Source organism: Rhinoraja longicauda, chromosome 27 (genome assembly GCF_053455715.1).
Source record: "Rhinoraja longicauda isolate Sanriku21f chromosome 27, sRhiLon1.1, whole genome shotgun sequence".
Classification (NCBI taxonomy): Eukaryota; Metazoa; Chordata; class Chondrichthyes; order Rajiformes; family Arhynchobatidae; genus Rhinoraja; species Rhinoraja longicauda.
The window spans coordinates 23141588-23159161 of record NC_135979.1 but is presented as its reverse complement, the minus strand read 5'-3'; the positions used below and the strand labels follow the sequence as shown (position 1 = coordinate 23159161).

Here is a 17574-nt window from a genome sequence, read left to right as displayed (position 1 = left end):
TGTGGCAATGTTGCAGGCACAATCACCATCAGCTAGTTCATCAGACACCTTCAATTCCCAAAGTTGAATTTGGAATATTCACAATGATTACACAGTATTCAGTTCCCTTTGTAACTCCTTTCATAATGAAGTAGTCAATGCACACATGCATCAAGGTTTGGACATTATTCAGGCTTGGGCTAGTAAATATTGTTACATTCATGAATCATAAATGTGAGGCAATGGCCTTCTCTGACACAAGGGAGTCTAATCACCTCACATTTATTTATTCACAAAATGCTGGAGTAACTCAGCAGGTCAGGCAGCATCTCGGGAGAGAAGGAATGGGTGACGTTTCAGGTCGAGACCCTTCTTCAGACTGATGTCAGGGGGGCGGGACAAAGGAAGGATATAGGTGGAGACAGGAAGATAGAGGGAGATCTGGGAAGGAGTAGTGGAAGGGAGGGACAGAGGAACTATCTAAAGTTGGAGAAGTCGATGTTCATACCACTGGGCTGCAAACTGCCCAGGCGAAATATGAGGTGCTGTTCCTCCAATTTCCGGTGGGCCTCACTATGGCACTGGAGGAGGCCCATGACAGAAAGGTCAGACTGGGAATGGGAGGGGGTGTTGAAGTGCTCGGCCACCAGGAGATCAGTTTGGTTAATGCGGACCGAGCGTAGGTGTTTTGCGAAGCGATCGCCGAGCCTGTGCTTAGTTTCGCCGATGTAAATAAGTTGACATCTAGAGAAGCGGATGCAATAGATGAGGTTGGAGGAGGTGCAGGTGAACCTTTGTCTCACCTGGAAAGACTGTTTGGGTCCTTGGATGGAGTTGAGGGGGGAGGTAAAGGGACAGGTGTTGCATCTCGTGCGGTTGCAGGGGAAAGTGCCCGGGGTTGGGGTGGTTTGGGTAGGAAGGGACGAGTGGACCAGGGAGTTACGGAGGAAACGGTCTCTGCGGAACACAGAGAGGGGAGGGGATGGGAAGATATGGCCAGTGGTGGGGTCCCGTTGTAGGTGACGGAAATGTTGGTGGATGATATGTTGGGTCCGTTGGCTCGTGGGGTGGAAGGCGAGAACGAGGGGGATTCTGTCCTTGTTGCGAGTGGGGGGAGGGGGAGCAAGAGCGGAGCTGCGGGATGTAGAAGAGACCCTAGTGAGAGCCCCATCTATAATGGAGGAGGGGAAGCCCCGTTTCCTGAAGAAGGAGGACATCTCGGTAGCCCTAGTGTGAAACACCTCATCCCGGGCGCAGATGCGGCGTAGATGGAGGAATTGGGAGTAGGGGATAGACTTTTTGCAGGGGATCGGGTGGGAAGAAGATCACCTTACCTTTACTTTCAATGGGACTACCATTATTACAAATGTTTCCATCATACTGGCAGATCATCACTGATCAGAAACGTTACACGATGCGTTCCATAGTGACTGTTAGCTTAAGAACTAAAGATCCTCGGGATGCGGGTATTTGGTAACCAATGATTCACTTCCTTATTACCAAAGCCTTTCTAAAATCTATAAGGCATGTTAAGACTATGATGGAATACCTTTCACCTGCCTAATGACTGTAGTTCCACCAGGGAGCATAACACCACCTGGGACAATGCAGCTCCCTTGATCAGCACTCCATCCATTATTTTAAACATTTGTTCCTTCCACGAATGACTCACTGTGTGCCATCTACAAAGTAGATTGTAGCAAAGTATACCCAGCAAGGCTTCTTCAGTGACATCTCCCAAGCACGTGAAAGTCAAAGGAAGCAGTTCTCTCAGACTCACATTATTCCAAATTGGAAATTTAATGATTTTTTCATTGCTAGGTTGTCAGAATTCTGGAACTCATAACCTAATAGTATCAGAGGAAATGCTTATTTGGAGAGAATGGATGGCTTCAAAAGATGGCTCATCCTTATCCTTGAAGAATTAGGGATGATTAATGTGCTGCCCTTTCCAGCAATGCCCACTTCCTTTAAATTAAGTGAAAAATTGTTGGGCCTCTTCCAAGTTTTATCTTTGAACAATATATTTGTGCAATCTCTGATTCGAAAAATACTGTGTGTTTTATACAGCCTCTCTCATCCAACTGTCATGCTGCAGACATGTTTACAGCAAAGTCTGATAAATAAGGTTTTTCTTTAAGTTATTTTGATGAACAGTCACTGTTGTGATATGGCTCACTTCCAATAATATGGATGTTGCTGACAAGACATCACATGTTCTGAACATCATTTACCAAAGTTAATTTTTTTTTTTAATTAAAAAAATCTAGTGTCCTGATATGCCAATCAGACACCTTTATTAACTAGAACTAAAGATTTCCTTCCAATATCACCATGTTGTACTGGGTTATAGCTATATATACTCAGTTTGACATCCAATTCATCACCAGGGGCCTATTCTTTGTAAGTGTAGGTTTTGGCAGGGTACTCAGTCATGGGAATGCATTCTAATGGAGCTTATTCTGTCGTCATCTAACGTCCAAACGAGCACTTCTTCATAATATACAACAGTGAAAGGTTGGCTGATCTTTCTATTTCCCTTAATGGGTACTTTAGTCTCTGCTGTTACTTAAAAATTCCTGTACTGAGCTTTGACATGACTTGCTCTATAGAATGGATGCAATTTTAGGCTGGCTAATATGATTTGAGCACTTTTGTGTTCCTAATGTTTTATGACAGAATCAACAGCGTTTTAAATGCAATAAACTATTCAGCATGGCAATCAGTTGAGCCAGCACTACTTACTGAATCAAATAAACCACTGGATTAATTCATTGTATGCTTTTTCTAGTGCTTGAGATTCATTTTTTGATATCTTTTGTAATCTTTTGTTTTACATTTTAACATAATCACAGTTTTTAATATGTTTAATATATATTTCAGTTTCCAAAAATTCTTTCAAATCAATGTTTATTGGGTTGAATTGTGGTTAGTAATATAGATATAAATCATCTGAAAGCATGAATAGAGTTACTTACGTTAATAAGATGAGACAGCTCTACAACAACTATTGGTTCTGAAGCCTTGGGCAGTGGTCTTACTGTTACAGCCAGAATTTTGGAATTTATTGCCATTGACTTTCTGGAAGAAAATATATTTAAAATGTAAATTTTTTAAAAAGTGTCAAAGAAAGTTGTTCATATTCTGTCAAAATATGGCTTAAAGCTAAAATGTAACTACATCAAGATTGTGTTACAGAATTAAACAAAACACAAACAATTTTCTGGTTTATTCAAAATGTGAACAATTTCATTTAAGGTCCCAGCATACCAATAATCTCACCATGCAAAATATTCAGATAAAAAATTAAAAGTTGGGCCTTTATGGTGCAACTTTACAAAACATTGATTGGATCGCACTTGGAGTATTGTAAAAAAAAAGAGTGCGGAGGAACAGTGGGTCAGGCAGCACATGTGGATGGAATGGATAGACGACATTTCGGACTGAAGGGACCTAACCAGAAATATTGACTATCCATTCCATCTCCAGATTCTGCCTCACCCACTGAGTTCCTCCAGCACTTTGTTTTTTTGCTCAAGATTCCAGCATCTGTAATTCCTTGTGTCTCCTTGGAAAATTATGCAGTTGAGGTTGCTACAGTATAGCAAGGGAGAGAGTGCAGTGGAGATTCACCTAGATGTGTGAGCCTGGATTTGTGATGCCTGGATTTGTGAGCTTTATTTATGAAATACGATTCAAAGGCTGGCCTTGTTTTCCCTGGAGAGAAAAAGGCGCAGAGGTATAAAGTTATAAAGGGTAGATGGCTAAAATTCTTTTCCCATGGTAGATGAATCAAAAACAAGAAGGCATAGTTTTAAAGTGAGAAGAAGGATTTTTAAAAGGGGTTTGAGGGGAAAGTTTTCCAACACAAAGAGTGGTTGAGATCTATATCTCATTGTCAAAGAGGGTGGTAGGGTTAGATATAATCACTACATTTGACAAAAATTTAGGCAGGCACTTAAAACAGGTAAGGTATATAAGCTAATGTGAATAAGTAAGATTGGGGTATATGTGCAAAAAGGCTGATTCATTCTGAATATTTTGCATTCACTGAATAAGGTTTTCATTTGTGAAATGCTTCTTTGGTATCAGAAGTATACATTTACAATATCTAAATTTAAAAAAAACAGAAATGCTGATGATATTCAGCTGGTCAGACTACATCTGTGGGATGTGAAACAGAGTTAATGTTTCAATGCTTCAGAACCTTCAGACACCTTGTTTATTTTAGATCTTTATTGTTAGATGTCCAGCATTTGCGTTTTTAAAATTTTCACTTACATCTAGCTGATTGGGCACAAGTTCCTAGCAGTGGTAAAGGAATACAGACCTATCACTTGTATCATAAAAACAGAGGCTATTTACCAGCTGATCCACTCTCAGTCCTCCATATGACTTAGTTCACTCACTTTAGAAATGCGTTCTCCAATACTATGCTCACATCACAAATGCAAACAAATGGTAATTCTATTGGTATTGGTTTCTTATTGTCAGGTGTACCGAGATACAGTGAAAAACCTTGTATACATGCTATTCAGTCAAATCATACTATTTTTGATCCAGATACAAATACAGCAGGCAATGCAAAGAGATAAATATCAAGAGTGCAGAATATAATGTTGTATTATTAAAATGTTACAGTTATAGAGAAAGTGCAGATAAAATGGTGCAAGATCCGCGAAGAGGTAGGCTGGAAGATTGAGATTACCCCCTCAGTTTCTGGGAGGACAATTCCAGGAGAAAGAAGCTGTTCCTAAATTTTTGTACATGCTTTCAGGCTTATATAACATCTGCTGCCGGAAAAGGAGAGATGATATAATGACGAGGGAGTAAATAGCCCATGATTATGTTGACTGCCTTCCCAAGGCAGTGTGTTGTATATAGAATCAATGGGGAGGAGGGTGGTTTTTGTAATGGATTGGGTTACATCAATAAACGTGTAATTTCTTGTGGTCTTGGACAGAGTTTTCAAACCAAGCTACAATGCACCCTCACAGGATGCTATCTATGGTACATCTTAATAGGTTGATAAAGGTTATTGGAGACATGCCCAATTTCCTTAGTCTTCTAAGAATGTAGAGTGTTTGGTGTGCTTCATAGATCATAGCTTTAACATGGTTGTGTAGGAAAATAACTGCAGATGCTGGTACAAATCAAAGGTATCACAAAATGCTGGAGTAACTCAGCGGGTCAGGCAGCATCTCAGGTGAGTAGGAATGGGTGACGTTTCGGGTCGAGACCCTTCTTCAGTCTGAAGAAGGGTCTCGACCCGAAACGTCACCCATTCGTTCTCTCCTGTGATGCTGCCTGACCCGCTGAGTTACTCCAGCAGTTTGTAATAGCATCAACTTGGTTGGTACAATTCAAATTGTTGGTAATATTTATGCCTAGGAACATGAAGCTCTTGACCATCTCCACTTCGGCATAATGGTGCTGACTGAGGCGTACACTCCACTTTGTTTCCTTGAGTTAATAACTAGTTTCTTTGTCTTGCTGTATTGAGGGAGCGGTTGCTGTCCTCACACCATGTTACTCATCTCTCTATCTCCTTCCTGCAAGGATTTATATGAGCAGCTTGCCATTAAGCTTGGCATTAACAATGATGTCCACAGCTTCAGTAATGCTCAGATCTCACTGCTGCAGTTAGGGTTTTAGTGTAAGAAAAATAATTACATGAGAAAACCTATTCATGTCCAATGTTTTGTACTCATCGACCAATAGTCCTGAAGAAGTAGCCTTTCAACATTATTTTGTAAAGAAGAGCTCTGAGACAGGATTGGACGTCAGCAGCAGTTATCTGCCTGATACAGGCACAAAAAAATGAGATTATATTACAACATTTATTATTGGAATAAATCTGTTTGTAACTGGCAGAAAAGTGTAAGACAATTATGTTTTTGCTTAAATTATTTCCTTCCTCATCCAAACATTGGATGCATTTTATGAGAATTATTTCCTGGTTGAATGACTAATCATTTGAATGATACAATACACTGAAAAAGAAAAGGTCTATTATCAATTTTTCATTAAAATTATTTATCATCAAGCTCTGCCGGGGCCTAAATCATTAAAATTTATTATTCAAAGATATAATATTTATTAATGGAAAGTATCAAAGTTAACCTGTAAAACAATTTCTGGTGAGGAATGCTGACATAGAGCAGTTGCAGACAAAAGCTCCCTCCATTCCCTTCCAACACTGTACCTTACCTCAAATTATTGCCCACAAGCTTCTCCATTTTTCATATCAACATCCTTCTTTATCTGTAATGAACACTACCTCTTGTGTCCCCTTGCAGCCTAACCCATTTATCTTTATATAATCATCAAATGTGACTCGAGTGGGTAGCAGCATGTGTGGCATATGGCACACCTGGTAGAGCCACTGCCTCACAGTACCAGAGTCCCAGCTTCCAACCTGCCCTTGGGTGTTGTCTGTGTGAGTTTGCATGATCTCCCTCTGACTCGGTGATTTACCTCCAGTTTCCGAGTGCAGGTTGGTAGGTTAATTGGCCATTGTAAATTGCCTTGAATATGCAGGTGAAAGGTAGAAACAAGTGAGAGTTAAGAAATTGGGGAGAATAAAAAGTAGGATTCATGCAGGATTATTGTATATGGGTGATTGACTAGCACAATCTCTGTCGGCAAAAGAGTCTACTTTCTTCTCATTCCTTCAGCCAAGCCATTAAATCATTGTAAATCATTGAATTTGACCATGTTCACCTTGGAGGCACGAGAGAATGCAGATGCTGGAATTTGTAGCAAAAACGCTCTTTTAATCCAGATGACAGGTTTTGATCCAAAACATTGTCCAATTCTTTCCAGACTCCTCTCTGATCGACTGAGTCCCTCAAGCAGCTCTCCTGTTTTTCACCATGTTAACTTTGTTCAATTGTTTTATAATTTGTCAAATTTCTTGTCATTAACTCAATAATGAATTCCACTATTATTCCAAGAACAGATGTAAGGGTAATTGATTCTTACTTTAAGTCTCCCACCTTTCTTGTAATTTTCCAATTCTCTGAGATCCCCCCCAGAACCCAGGGGATTTCAAAAGTCAATGGTTTTAAATGTAATATATAATGATAACTGAACAATTAAATTTCTGTTAAATCAGAAATGTTTATCACCATTGGCTGAGAACGCAATAGTTACTCCAGTTAGTTAATTAGTTACAGATTAATACAGATCTCAGTTACATCTTTGTTGGAGTTAGTTATTGAATCTGTACTGCAGATTCAAACATGGACTACGGGTGTTGCTGGAACACTCAATGCCAGATGAGAGTTTCGACCTATAGACATTAGATCACTCTCATATTCCATTTTCTTCCCCTTTAATTATTCTTTCAGTTATGCTTTAATGATTTCATAAAATTTCCCAATCATTTTATCTACCACTGATCTTGGCAACATTGTTTACTACATTGTATACCTTTCCTTTTAATTCAAATTTAATGTTATTCCACTGGAGAGAGTACAGGCAAGATTTATGAAAATATTGTCCGTCTGGATAATTGTAACTCCAGGGGAAATTAGATGAGCTAAGGATGTTTTCTTTGAAATGGAGAAGCTTGTGAGAAGATTTATTTGAGCTGTATAGAATTAAGAAGCACCTGGATAGAATAAATGGCAAGCAGATATTTCTCTTCAAAGAAAGGTCAAAAACCAGAGGCACAGATTTTGTAATTGTTCAGAGAATTAGAGGAGAGATGAAGAAAAAGCGGCATGGTACTCATTGCCTGAAAGAGTGGAAGAGACAGAAATATTTATCACATCCAAGCAGTACTTTGATATGTACTTGAAGAACTATGGCCAGCAGGGCGACAGATTAGGTGCAGGAAAGTAGTTGGGCGTTTGTTTTTCAACACACACAGATACAGTGGCCTGAATGCCATTTACCTGTGACACAATGTTCATGTGATTCTGTTTGTTGGCCACTCTCCCTATAGCTGTACTAAAATGCCAGCCTTTGAGGAAGAGGACGAGTCGGAAAGAGGAAAAGGCTGCCTGCATTGACTGTCCACATAACAATAAATGTGATCCCACAATGACCAACCAGATACTGCACTCAAAGACGTGCAGGTATGTAGGTTAATTGGCTGGGTAAATGTAAAAAAAATTGTCCCTAGTGGGTGTAGGATAGTGTTAATGTGCGGGGATCGCTGGGCGGCACGGACTTGGTGGGCCGAAAAGGCCTGTTTCCGGCTGTATATATATGATATGATATGATATTGAGATACATGGAGAAAATCTGGCAACCAGGGTCTACAGTTAGACCACTGGCATGCGGAAAATCATGAGTTGTCTCGTCAAAGGGAGAGGTCATACAAAAATATACGTGTGAATGACACAGATGAGGAATTTGTGGGGAGCATATGGATACAGGATAATGCAGATTTGCTGAAAACATATGAGCAGAAACTGAAAACTCATGAAGTTACAGAATTAGTGAGAGCTGATTAGGTTGGCACGGGTTTGGTGGCAGCCATGCTGTCTGGACCATAACAGATACTGCAGACCATTGTTTGCCCAGTCCCAAGAGAGCCCCACTGGCATTAAGGGAAGTCAGAATGATGCCCTTCATGGAATGTCAGGATATCTCCTTCCACCAATGATTCTCTGTCAATGCGTTTGACATCAACATTGTCAGGGTCGCGAACTAAGAGGAAGGCTTTCAAAGTATATAGTAGGATTAAGATCAGCTACCGAAAGGGGTGGAGAAATGGCAGATGGAGTTTAATCTGAGCAATTACGAGGTGTTGCACTTTGGGAGGTTGAACGCAAGGGAAAAATATATGATTGATGGCATGACTCTTAACAGCATTGATATACAGAGGTATATTGGGATCAAACTCCAAGTAGATAGCGTGGTGTCGAAGGCATATGATATACGAGTTTTCATAGGTCGGGGCATTGAGTATAAGAGTAATGAAGGCATGTTGCAACTTTATAAGACTTTGGTTAAGCTGCATTTGCAGTATTGTGTGCAGTTTTGGTCGCCCCATTATAGGAAGGATGTAGAGGCTTTGGCAAGATGGCAACTCTATCCAAGACCACAAGAAATTGCAGTGAATTGTGGACACAGCCCAGACCATCACACAAACCAATCTCCCTTCCAATGACTCCATTTATACCTCACGCTGCTTTGGCAAGGCCAGCAGCATAATCAAGGACATGTCACATTCTGGCCACTCCCTCTCCAATCAGGCAAAATCCCATTAGATCGCATGGGATCCAAGGAATGATAGCTGAATGGATAGAAAATTGGCTTCATGGAATGAAGCAGTGGGTGATGGTGGAAGATTTCTTCTCGGATTGGAGCCCTGTGATTAGTGGTGTGCCTCAGGGTTTAGTGCTGGGCCCATTACTGTTGTCGATCGTCATCAATATCAATGATTTGGATGAGAACTTACATGGCAAGATTAGCAAGTTTGCAGATGGTGCAAAAGTGGGTGGTTTTGCAGATAGTAAAGATGGTTGTGAAAATTTGCAGCAGGATCTTGATCGATTGGCCAGGTGGGCTGAGGAATGGTTGATGGAATTTAATACAGAGAAATGTGAGGTGCTGCATTTTGGGAAGTCTAACATGGGCAGGACCTATATCGTGAATGGTAGGGCTCTCGGGAGTGTTGTAAAGCAGAGGGATCTAAGAGTGCAGGTGCATGGTTCCTTGAAGGTGGAGTCACAGGTAGATAGGGCGATCAAAAAGGCTTTTGGCATATTGGCCTTCATCAGTCAGAGTATTGAGTATAGAAGTTGGGAGGTAATGATGTTGCAGTTGTCAAAGACATTGGTGAGGCTACATTTAGAGTATTCTGTTCAGTTCTGGGCAACAGGTTATAGGAAAGATGTTGTCAAGCTGGAAAAGGTACAGGGAATGTTTACGAGGATGTTGCCAGGACTAGAGGGTCTAAGCTATAGGGAGAGGTTGAGTAGGCTGGGACTCTACTTGGAGCACAGGAAGATGAGGGGTGATTTTATAGAGGTGTATAAAATCACGAGAGGAATAGTTTGGGTAGATGCACAGAGTCTCGAGCCCAGAGTAGGTGAATCATAGACTGGAGGACATAGGTTTACGGTGTAGGGGAAAAGATTTAATAGGAATCTGATGGGTAACTTTTACACACAAAGGGTAGTGGGGTTACGGAACAAGCTGCCAGAGGAGATACTTGACGCAGGAACAATCCCTATATTTAAGAAACAGTTAGACAGGTACATGGATGGGACAGGTTTGGAGGGATATGGGCCAAATGCAGGCAGGGGGACTAGTGTAGCTGGGACATGTTGGTCAGTGTGGGCAAGTTGGGCCAAAGGGCCTGTTTCCATGCTGTATCACTCTATGACTCTACAAGGTATAGAAGTGTGAAAACGCACAACTCCAGATTCAGGGACAGCTTCTTCCCAGCTGTTATCAGGCAACTGAATCATCCTACCACAACCAGAGAGCAGTATTATATTTCTCATTGGTGACCCTTGGACTATCATTGATCAGACTTTGCTGGCTTTACCTTGCACTAAAAGTTATTCCCTTATCATATATCCAAACACTGTAAATGGCTTGATTGTAATCATGTATTGTCTTTCTGTTGACGGGATAGCATGCACCAAAAAGCTTTTCACTGCACCTCGGTACACGTGACAATAAACTAAACTGAGAGGAGGTTTACCAGAATGATGCCTGGATTAGGGGGTATTAGCTACAGAGAGGTTGGACAACAGATTATTTTCTCTGGAATGCTGGAGTTTAAGAAGAGATCCAATAGATGTATATACAATTAAGAGAGGCATAGATAGGGCAGATAGTCAGAAACTTTTTCCCTGGGCAATGAGATGATCAGGGCAATATATATCAATGCAACCGTGGATTGCAGATAAAATTAATGATGGTACTGAAACAAAGGAAAAGGCTTATAAAGTTGTCAGTAAAACCTGGGAATTAGGAGTGTTTTGGATTTCATCAACAGATAATTAAGAAATACATTTAAAAAAAGGGAAAATAGAACACAAGGGCAAACTGGCAGGAAGTGCTTCTGTCTGGTTGATAGAAAGTAAAAGTCTAGTCGGGGCAAATGGCAGATGTCTGCCCCCACAGACAGAGATTGGAGATCTCATGAGGAATCATCATGAGTAATAATGAAGTGGGGGAGGAGTTAAATAAAGATTTGTGTCTGTCTTCGCAGAAGAGGATACAAAAGAAGTTGCCAGAGAACCAAGAATGCAGCACAAATGAGGAAATAAAAGAACTAGGTTTTAACTAAGTATTAGTTAAAAATACTACCAGAGAAGATAATGAGCCTGAAAACTTGTAACTTCTAAGCATTCAGTGATTTGCATCTAAATTAGGGTAACATACTAGCATAGATTGAGAGTCAATTCACTGACAGAAAACGAAGAGGAGAAATAAACAGGTACTCAGGAATGCATGTTATGACAGAGATATTAATATCTACCCTTAATCAATAACTCAATCTCACAAAAGTCTATCATTGCTCTTTTTTTGCTTACTTACAATATCTTTTTTGATGTTATGTTTGTGACCTGTAAAGATTGTGACAATCTCTGAAGCAGCAGTTTTTGATAACATTCAAATAAAAAGTTTAGGAGAATATAGAATGGACATTAAAAAACAGAGAAATTGTCAGTATTTCCTTGAGACTATCCACGTATCTGAAGAACTGGCAGCACAGTGGCGCAGCTGGTAGATCTGCTGCCTCACTGCGCCAGAGACCTTGTTCAATCCAGCCTTATGTGTGGAACTGTTTATTTGAATCTATGTTTTGATCTATACCTTTTTTGTGATTCTTCTATTATGTTACAGTGTGAAGACAGGACCGACTTACTTTGCAACAGGTAAAACGAGACCCAGAGTACGGTACAGCACAGTTCCAATAATGTAGTAGGTGGAATCATCTGCTTCTGTAAAACAATTGAAAGGCAACACCAGTGAACCAATTACTTTCATTTTTTAAAAGGTAAAATCTTTTTCCGATATCTGTTTTAATTCAATGTAATATTCTGAATCACACATTTGGAAAAGAGTCACTTTGGTTAAAGTATTTAAAAAAAAATCATCAGTGTACGATAGAGTAAGGATATAAATGATTGAACATTCTTAAAACTATTGAGACCATGGGAAATTCCCAAGGGAAACATCATAGATTTGTGGGACGATCTTCAGGGAGGATATTCAGTGAGAAAATTCATGATATGCATCGGGAAATGCTTGTTGAAGGTGGTGAAAATTATGAAGGACTAGACCAAGTGGAACAGTTGGGCCCAAACCTCTCCTGCATTGGTGCAGCACCCTCTCCTCCCCCACCCCCCTCCCCTCCTCCCCTACCCTTCTCCCCACCCCCTTTCCCCTCCCCTTTCCCCTCCCCCTCCCTCCCTCCCTCCTCCACTCCCCCCTCCCACTCCCTCCCCCTCCTCCCTCCCCCCACCTCCCCTCTCTCCCTCCTCCCCACTCCATCCCTCTCAACACCCCTTATCCTCCCTCATCCCCCCACCCTCCCTTCCTCCCTCCCTAGGAGATAGATTTAAACTTTAAAATGTGAATAACTTTTAAAATATAACACCGACTTCAATGAAACTTCTTCCATTAGCACCAAAGGGACGACGGTGAATAAGGTGGGCCTAAAATTGTCGCGCTATCGTGTACCGTTTTGGCTGTAGTTCAGGAACAAACAAACAAACGAAAGTTTTAGTATATAGATTTCACTCCTTCAAAAGGATCACCCCTTTCGCAATATCCGGATCCACCCTTCTGCCCCCATCAACCACTCCCTTTCTTGTGGCACTTTCCCTTGCAACTGTCGGAGATGCAACACCTGTTCTTTCACCGGTTCATTTCACTTCCCACCATTCTTTTCATGTGAAGTAACAATTCAATTGCATTTTTTCCGCTATACCATTTTAGAATATAGTCTCCTCAAGAGTGGAGAAACGAAAAGTATTGTGGTTTAAACACACAACTCATGCTTTCTTTCTTTCAGATTTCTTTACCATTTCCCAATCTGGATGTCAGCTGTGCTTCCATGCATAAAATAAGTGACGAGGTTATGGGATCAAACCCTGGTCTGATGCTCCAGCTGTACTTAGGGTGCTCTGCAGTACCAGGGATGAAACACTAACCCATGCAAAATATAAAAAATGCCATGGCACTGATTCGAACAAGAGCCAGTGAGTTTTTCCTGGTATTGAGGGCAATGTTTATTCTCTCTCCATGATTAAAGCAGATTATTTATCATTATCACATTGCTGGTAGTGCATTCCTAATGTGCACAAATAGACAGCCATTTTTCCTCCACTAAAGTAAAGGGCCTGTCCCACTTAGGCGATTTTTTAGGCTATTGTCAAAGTTGTAGCAGATCGCCAAAATTTTCTTTTACCCTATGACAATAACCACGACAATGCCGAGTCAGGTCGAGATTACAACGTCTTCGGAAACATCGCAAAATTCCCACGATGTTTCTATGTTACTATATTTGCAGAATGCTTCTTTCTTTTACAGTACTAGGCATGATTCTAAGGGGATGAGAGATGCTGAATAATTGTGTAGCTTTTTTTCTTTCTATTGGTCTTGCCTTCGTTTTGAAAAGATTGTTACTTTGTTTGGCTTTATGAATGAATGCAGAAAGTCACGGTTTACACTGCCAAATTAAAATAGCAATTACTTTTCCTTGGATCAATACGAGGTCTGACTACACAACAACGTGCAATGAACTGCAGAACATCAATACAGCATCCAGTAAGACACAGGAAGTCATTGTAAAAAGAATGTGGCGAGTTGACCAAAATTCTCAGAATTGCGGCTGCAAACAATATTAGGACATAGACATAGAACAGCACAGGAACAAACCCGTTGGTCCACAATGTTTGTGCCGAACATGATCCCTGACCAATTCTTATCTGCTTGCATGTGATCCAGACCTCCCAACATTTGATTTTACAAATTTCCAAAATGTCCAAAATTCAGAATTTTACATCAAAATTCATTATATGGCGCGTAATGCAACTTTTCAGCAAACAAAAGTATGCACGCCAAATGCGCATACGCGTTGCGCCACATTCATGTGTGAAAAACGACTATTATTTCCAACAGTCTGTAGTTCTTGGACTACATGCACAATGTCAGGCCTATCATGAGTATATTGTGCTATTTATAGAAAGGTTATTGAACAGAAATACATTTTATAACACAAAGAAAAAATTGTTTTATTTTGTTTTTTGTATTTTGCTTTTTCCTTACACATCCCAATTCTCTTGGATTGAATAAAAGAGCAATGGTCATAAAATGTATGACTAAGTTATGAAGAAAGAGTTTCATTTACAACTGCACATACCTAATTGCATTGAAGACATACTACCAGTGGTCTTCAACAGGAAATCAGAATGGTCCATGTCCCCCCCCACCTTTTCCCCCCACCCCCATCCCTATTCTCCTCCCCTCCCCCACCTCCCCCTCCCTTCTTCTGCCCCCCCCACCCCCATTCCCCTACGACTTATTGAAACATATAAGATAATTAGGGGATTGGACACATTAGAGGCAGGAAACATGTTCCCAATGTTGGGGGAGTCCAGAACAAGGGGCCACAGTTTAAGAATAAGGGGTAGGCCATTTAGAACGGAGATGAGGAAGAACTTTTTCAGTCAGAGAGTGGTGAAGGTGTGGAATTCTCTGCCTCAGAAGGCAGTGGAGGCCAGTTCGTTGGATGCTTTCAAGAGAGAGCTGGATAGAGCTCTTAAGGATAGCGGAGTGAGGGGGTATGGGGAGAAGGCAGGAACGGGGTACTGATTGAGAGTGATCAGCCATGATCGCATTGAATGGCGGTGCTGGCTCGAAGGGCTGAATGGCCTACTCCTGCACCTATTGTCTATTGTCTATTGACCCCCACTCCCCTCCTTCCCTCCCCCTCCCCTGCCCCCCTCCCCAAAGCCCCCATTCACCCACACCATCTCAAGATCAACGGACCTCACGCTACGCGGCGAGGCCCAGCCCGGCGAGCGGCGAGGTCTGACCCGGGGAGCGGCAAGGCGAGTGGCGAAGTCCGGCGAGTGGCGAGGTGAGGCCCAGTGAGGTGAGGCTCAGCGAGGCAAGACCCGGCAAGCGGCGAGGCGAGGCCGGCGAGCGATGAGGCCCGGCGAGCAACGAGGCATGTGTTTTGCAGAAAAATGTGAGGCGAAATTGGAATAGCGGAAATGAAATAAGAAAACGGAAACTTTCCGCCAAATTCGGAAGGCTTGGGAGGTCTGGTAATCCATACCACTCCATTCCCTGCATATCCATGTGCCTATCCAGCAGTCTTTTAAAGGCCACTATCATATCCAGGCACCCACCACCTTCTGTGTAAAATACTTACCCCACATATCTCCTTTAAACTTTGCCCCTCTCACCTTAAAGCTATGCCCTCTGGCTTTTGACTTCTCCATCCTGGGAGTATTTTCTGACTGTCTGCCCCATCTATGCCTCTCATAATTTTATATACTTCTATCATGTCTCCCTGCAACCTCCAGTGTTCCAGAGAAAACAACCCATGTCATTCCAACCTCTCCCTGTAGCTAATATTCTGATAGAAAATCGGAAAGGATGCAACTGTATTATATTTGTAACAGCAGATTTCTGACATTGTAAAATTGCTGGAACAAATTAAATATAAATTATTGGAGTTCATTAGTTATGCTGCATTTAATGTATCAATGGGGAGGCTCTCTGGCATAGCACCAACAAATGTCTTGGTTGGAGCCCAACAAATTCACAGAATTCAGCATCGAGGTCTGAGACAGTAAAAATAAGGTTTTATTGTTTCAACACATTCCAAGACACATTCACATTGCAGCCAGTTACACATCACTACTTTCTCTGCTGCTATGTTATTTCCAGGGATCCTTTTTGTCTTCGTTCCATAGACTTATTCCAATTCCTGCAGAATGAATGAATTATCTGACCCAAAACCCCTTTCATAGGATTCAAATCTTTAGTCTTCTTTGATTGATTATCGCAGTTTACTTACTCATTAACACCAGCCAATGACAACAGGTCCATCACCACTGACAAGTGAGAGTCACTTTAACTCCTCTGCTTTCCAATTCATATGTCTGGTCCTGGGAAATGGTATTCGTGTAGAAAGATGGCTGACGTTGACATGGTGGGCTGAAGAGCCTGTTTCTGTGCTGTATGGCCTTGTCTGTGACCTGGCCCAACCTTGACCATTTCTGCTTTATTTCACATGCTCCACACTGGCTCATGCAGAGTAGAAACCTATCAAGCTTTAGTCCAAGATCCTTGGTCTCAGGGGCTGCTAAATTTCCACAAAGTCTGCAACTAGTCATTGATGTGCCATGTAACAATTGATTGACTGGTGGGATCTATGCATTTCTGGGCAATCATATTTAAAGATCTTATAAACTCACTGAATTCTACAACTGATCAAGTTCAATTGGAATTGTATTGAACTCTAAACAAATTTAGAATAGTTCTTTCTAAATTTGGTAATGTTCCGTCTCCAAATGTCAGCTGACATTTAAGTAGGCTAGCTAGTGCCATGCCATGTTCTGATTTAAGTTCTGAGCTTTCATTAAGTTACAGTTGCTGAACTGATGAAATTACTGAGAAGTTTCTCAGAAGCTATTTAATTAGTCAAGCACATGAGTAACATTGTCATTCTGTAAATTAATCCATTAATTATACTCTAGAATTTGATCTCTGCTAACAACACTTCTCAAGCTTCAGGAGGTTCGGAGAGAATCAAGGTCACAAAACACCACCAACATCTGCTAATTAACTTATTCATTGTACAGGGATCATTGTGGTAACAATGACTAGTGAATGCATTTAATGTGCACAGAATGTGTGATACGTTGTATTTGAAAGTTACAAGAAAACAGATCCAAAAATGCTAGCCAGGAAGGCTCGGTGGAGAGACAAATAGAGTTAATGGTTCAGTTCGAGACAAACGCAGTGGAAGATAATTTTTGTTTTGAACTGAATATGCAGGATGTGCAGGATCATGACTTCACTTTTCATAACTATCCACTCACATTCAACCAGCTTCACATTATACAGATTAATTATAATTTGTCTCACTCAATAAGTTCGCACCACACAGGCCCTCTACTTACAGCATTCCAATGGGACTGCCAAGTTCCAAGGTTCGCTCCTCCATCTCTGCTCATTGCACCTCCTCACCTCATCATGTAATACTTGGTCTTTAGTTTTACCTACCAAACCTTCTTGCCAGGTTAAGCAGTCATTTACTTGCACTTTTTCCAATTCAGTGTTTTGAGTTCAATGCTTCCTATGTAGTCTCCTTTGTAATGGAGAAACCAAGTGCAGATTGGGACCACTTTGCAGAGTTACCTCCATTTGGCCCACAAGGGAGACCTTGAACTTACATTTGGTTATCACTTTATTTCCACTTTCCACTCTCATTATGACCTCCCCACCTTTAGTCTTCAGCGCTTCCAACAAAACTGAAGATCCTCTGCCTTGTTTAATAGAGCACCCTACCCATATGACAAATACTGCTGAAATGTCAACAACCTAAAATGAGAGTTATACAGATTGTCTGACCTGCCAAATATTCCCAGTATTTTG

General features: G+C 41.2%; 1 protein-coding gene across 1 annotated transcript in view; it reads right to left on the bottom strand.

Annotated features, from left to right (window-relative positions):
• Nucleotides 1-17574, bottom strand: part of LOC144606604 (adhesion G protein-coupled receptor B2-like) — a 264431-nt gene that overhangs the window by 12368 nt on the left and 234489 nt on the right. The window contains exons 14-15 of the mRNA XM_078422876.1: nucleotides 11822-11897; nucleotides 2958-3060 (exon numbers count right to left, since the gene is read on the bottom strand). Coding sequence (XP_078279002.1) covers nucleotides 2958-3060; nucleotides 11822-11897 — 179 coding nt within the window. The remainder of the gene's footprint in view (nucleotides 1-2957; nucleotides 3061-11821; nucleotides 11898-17574) is intronic.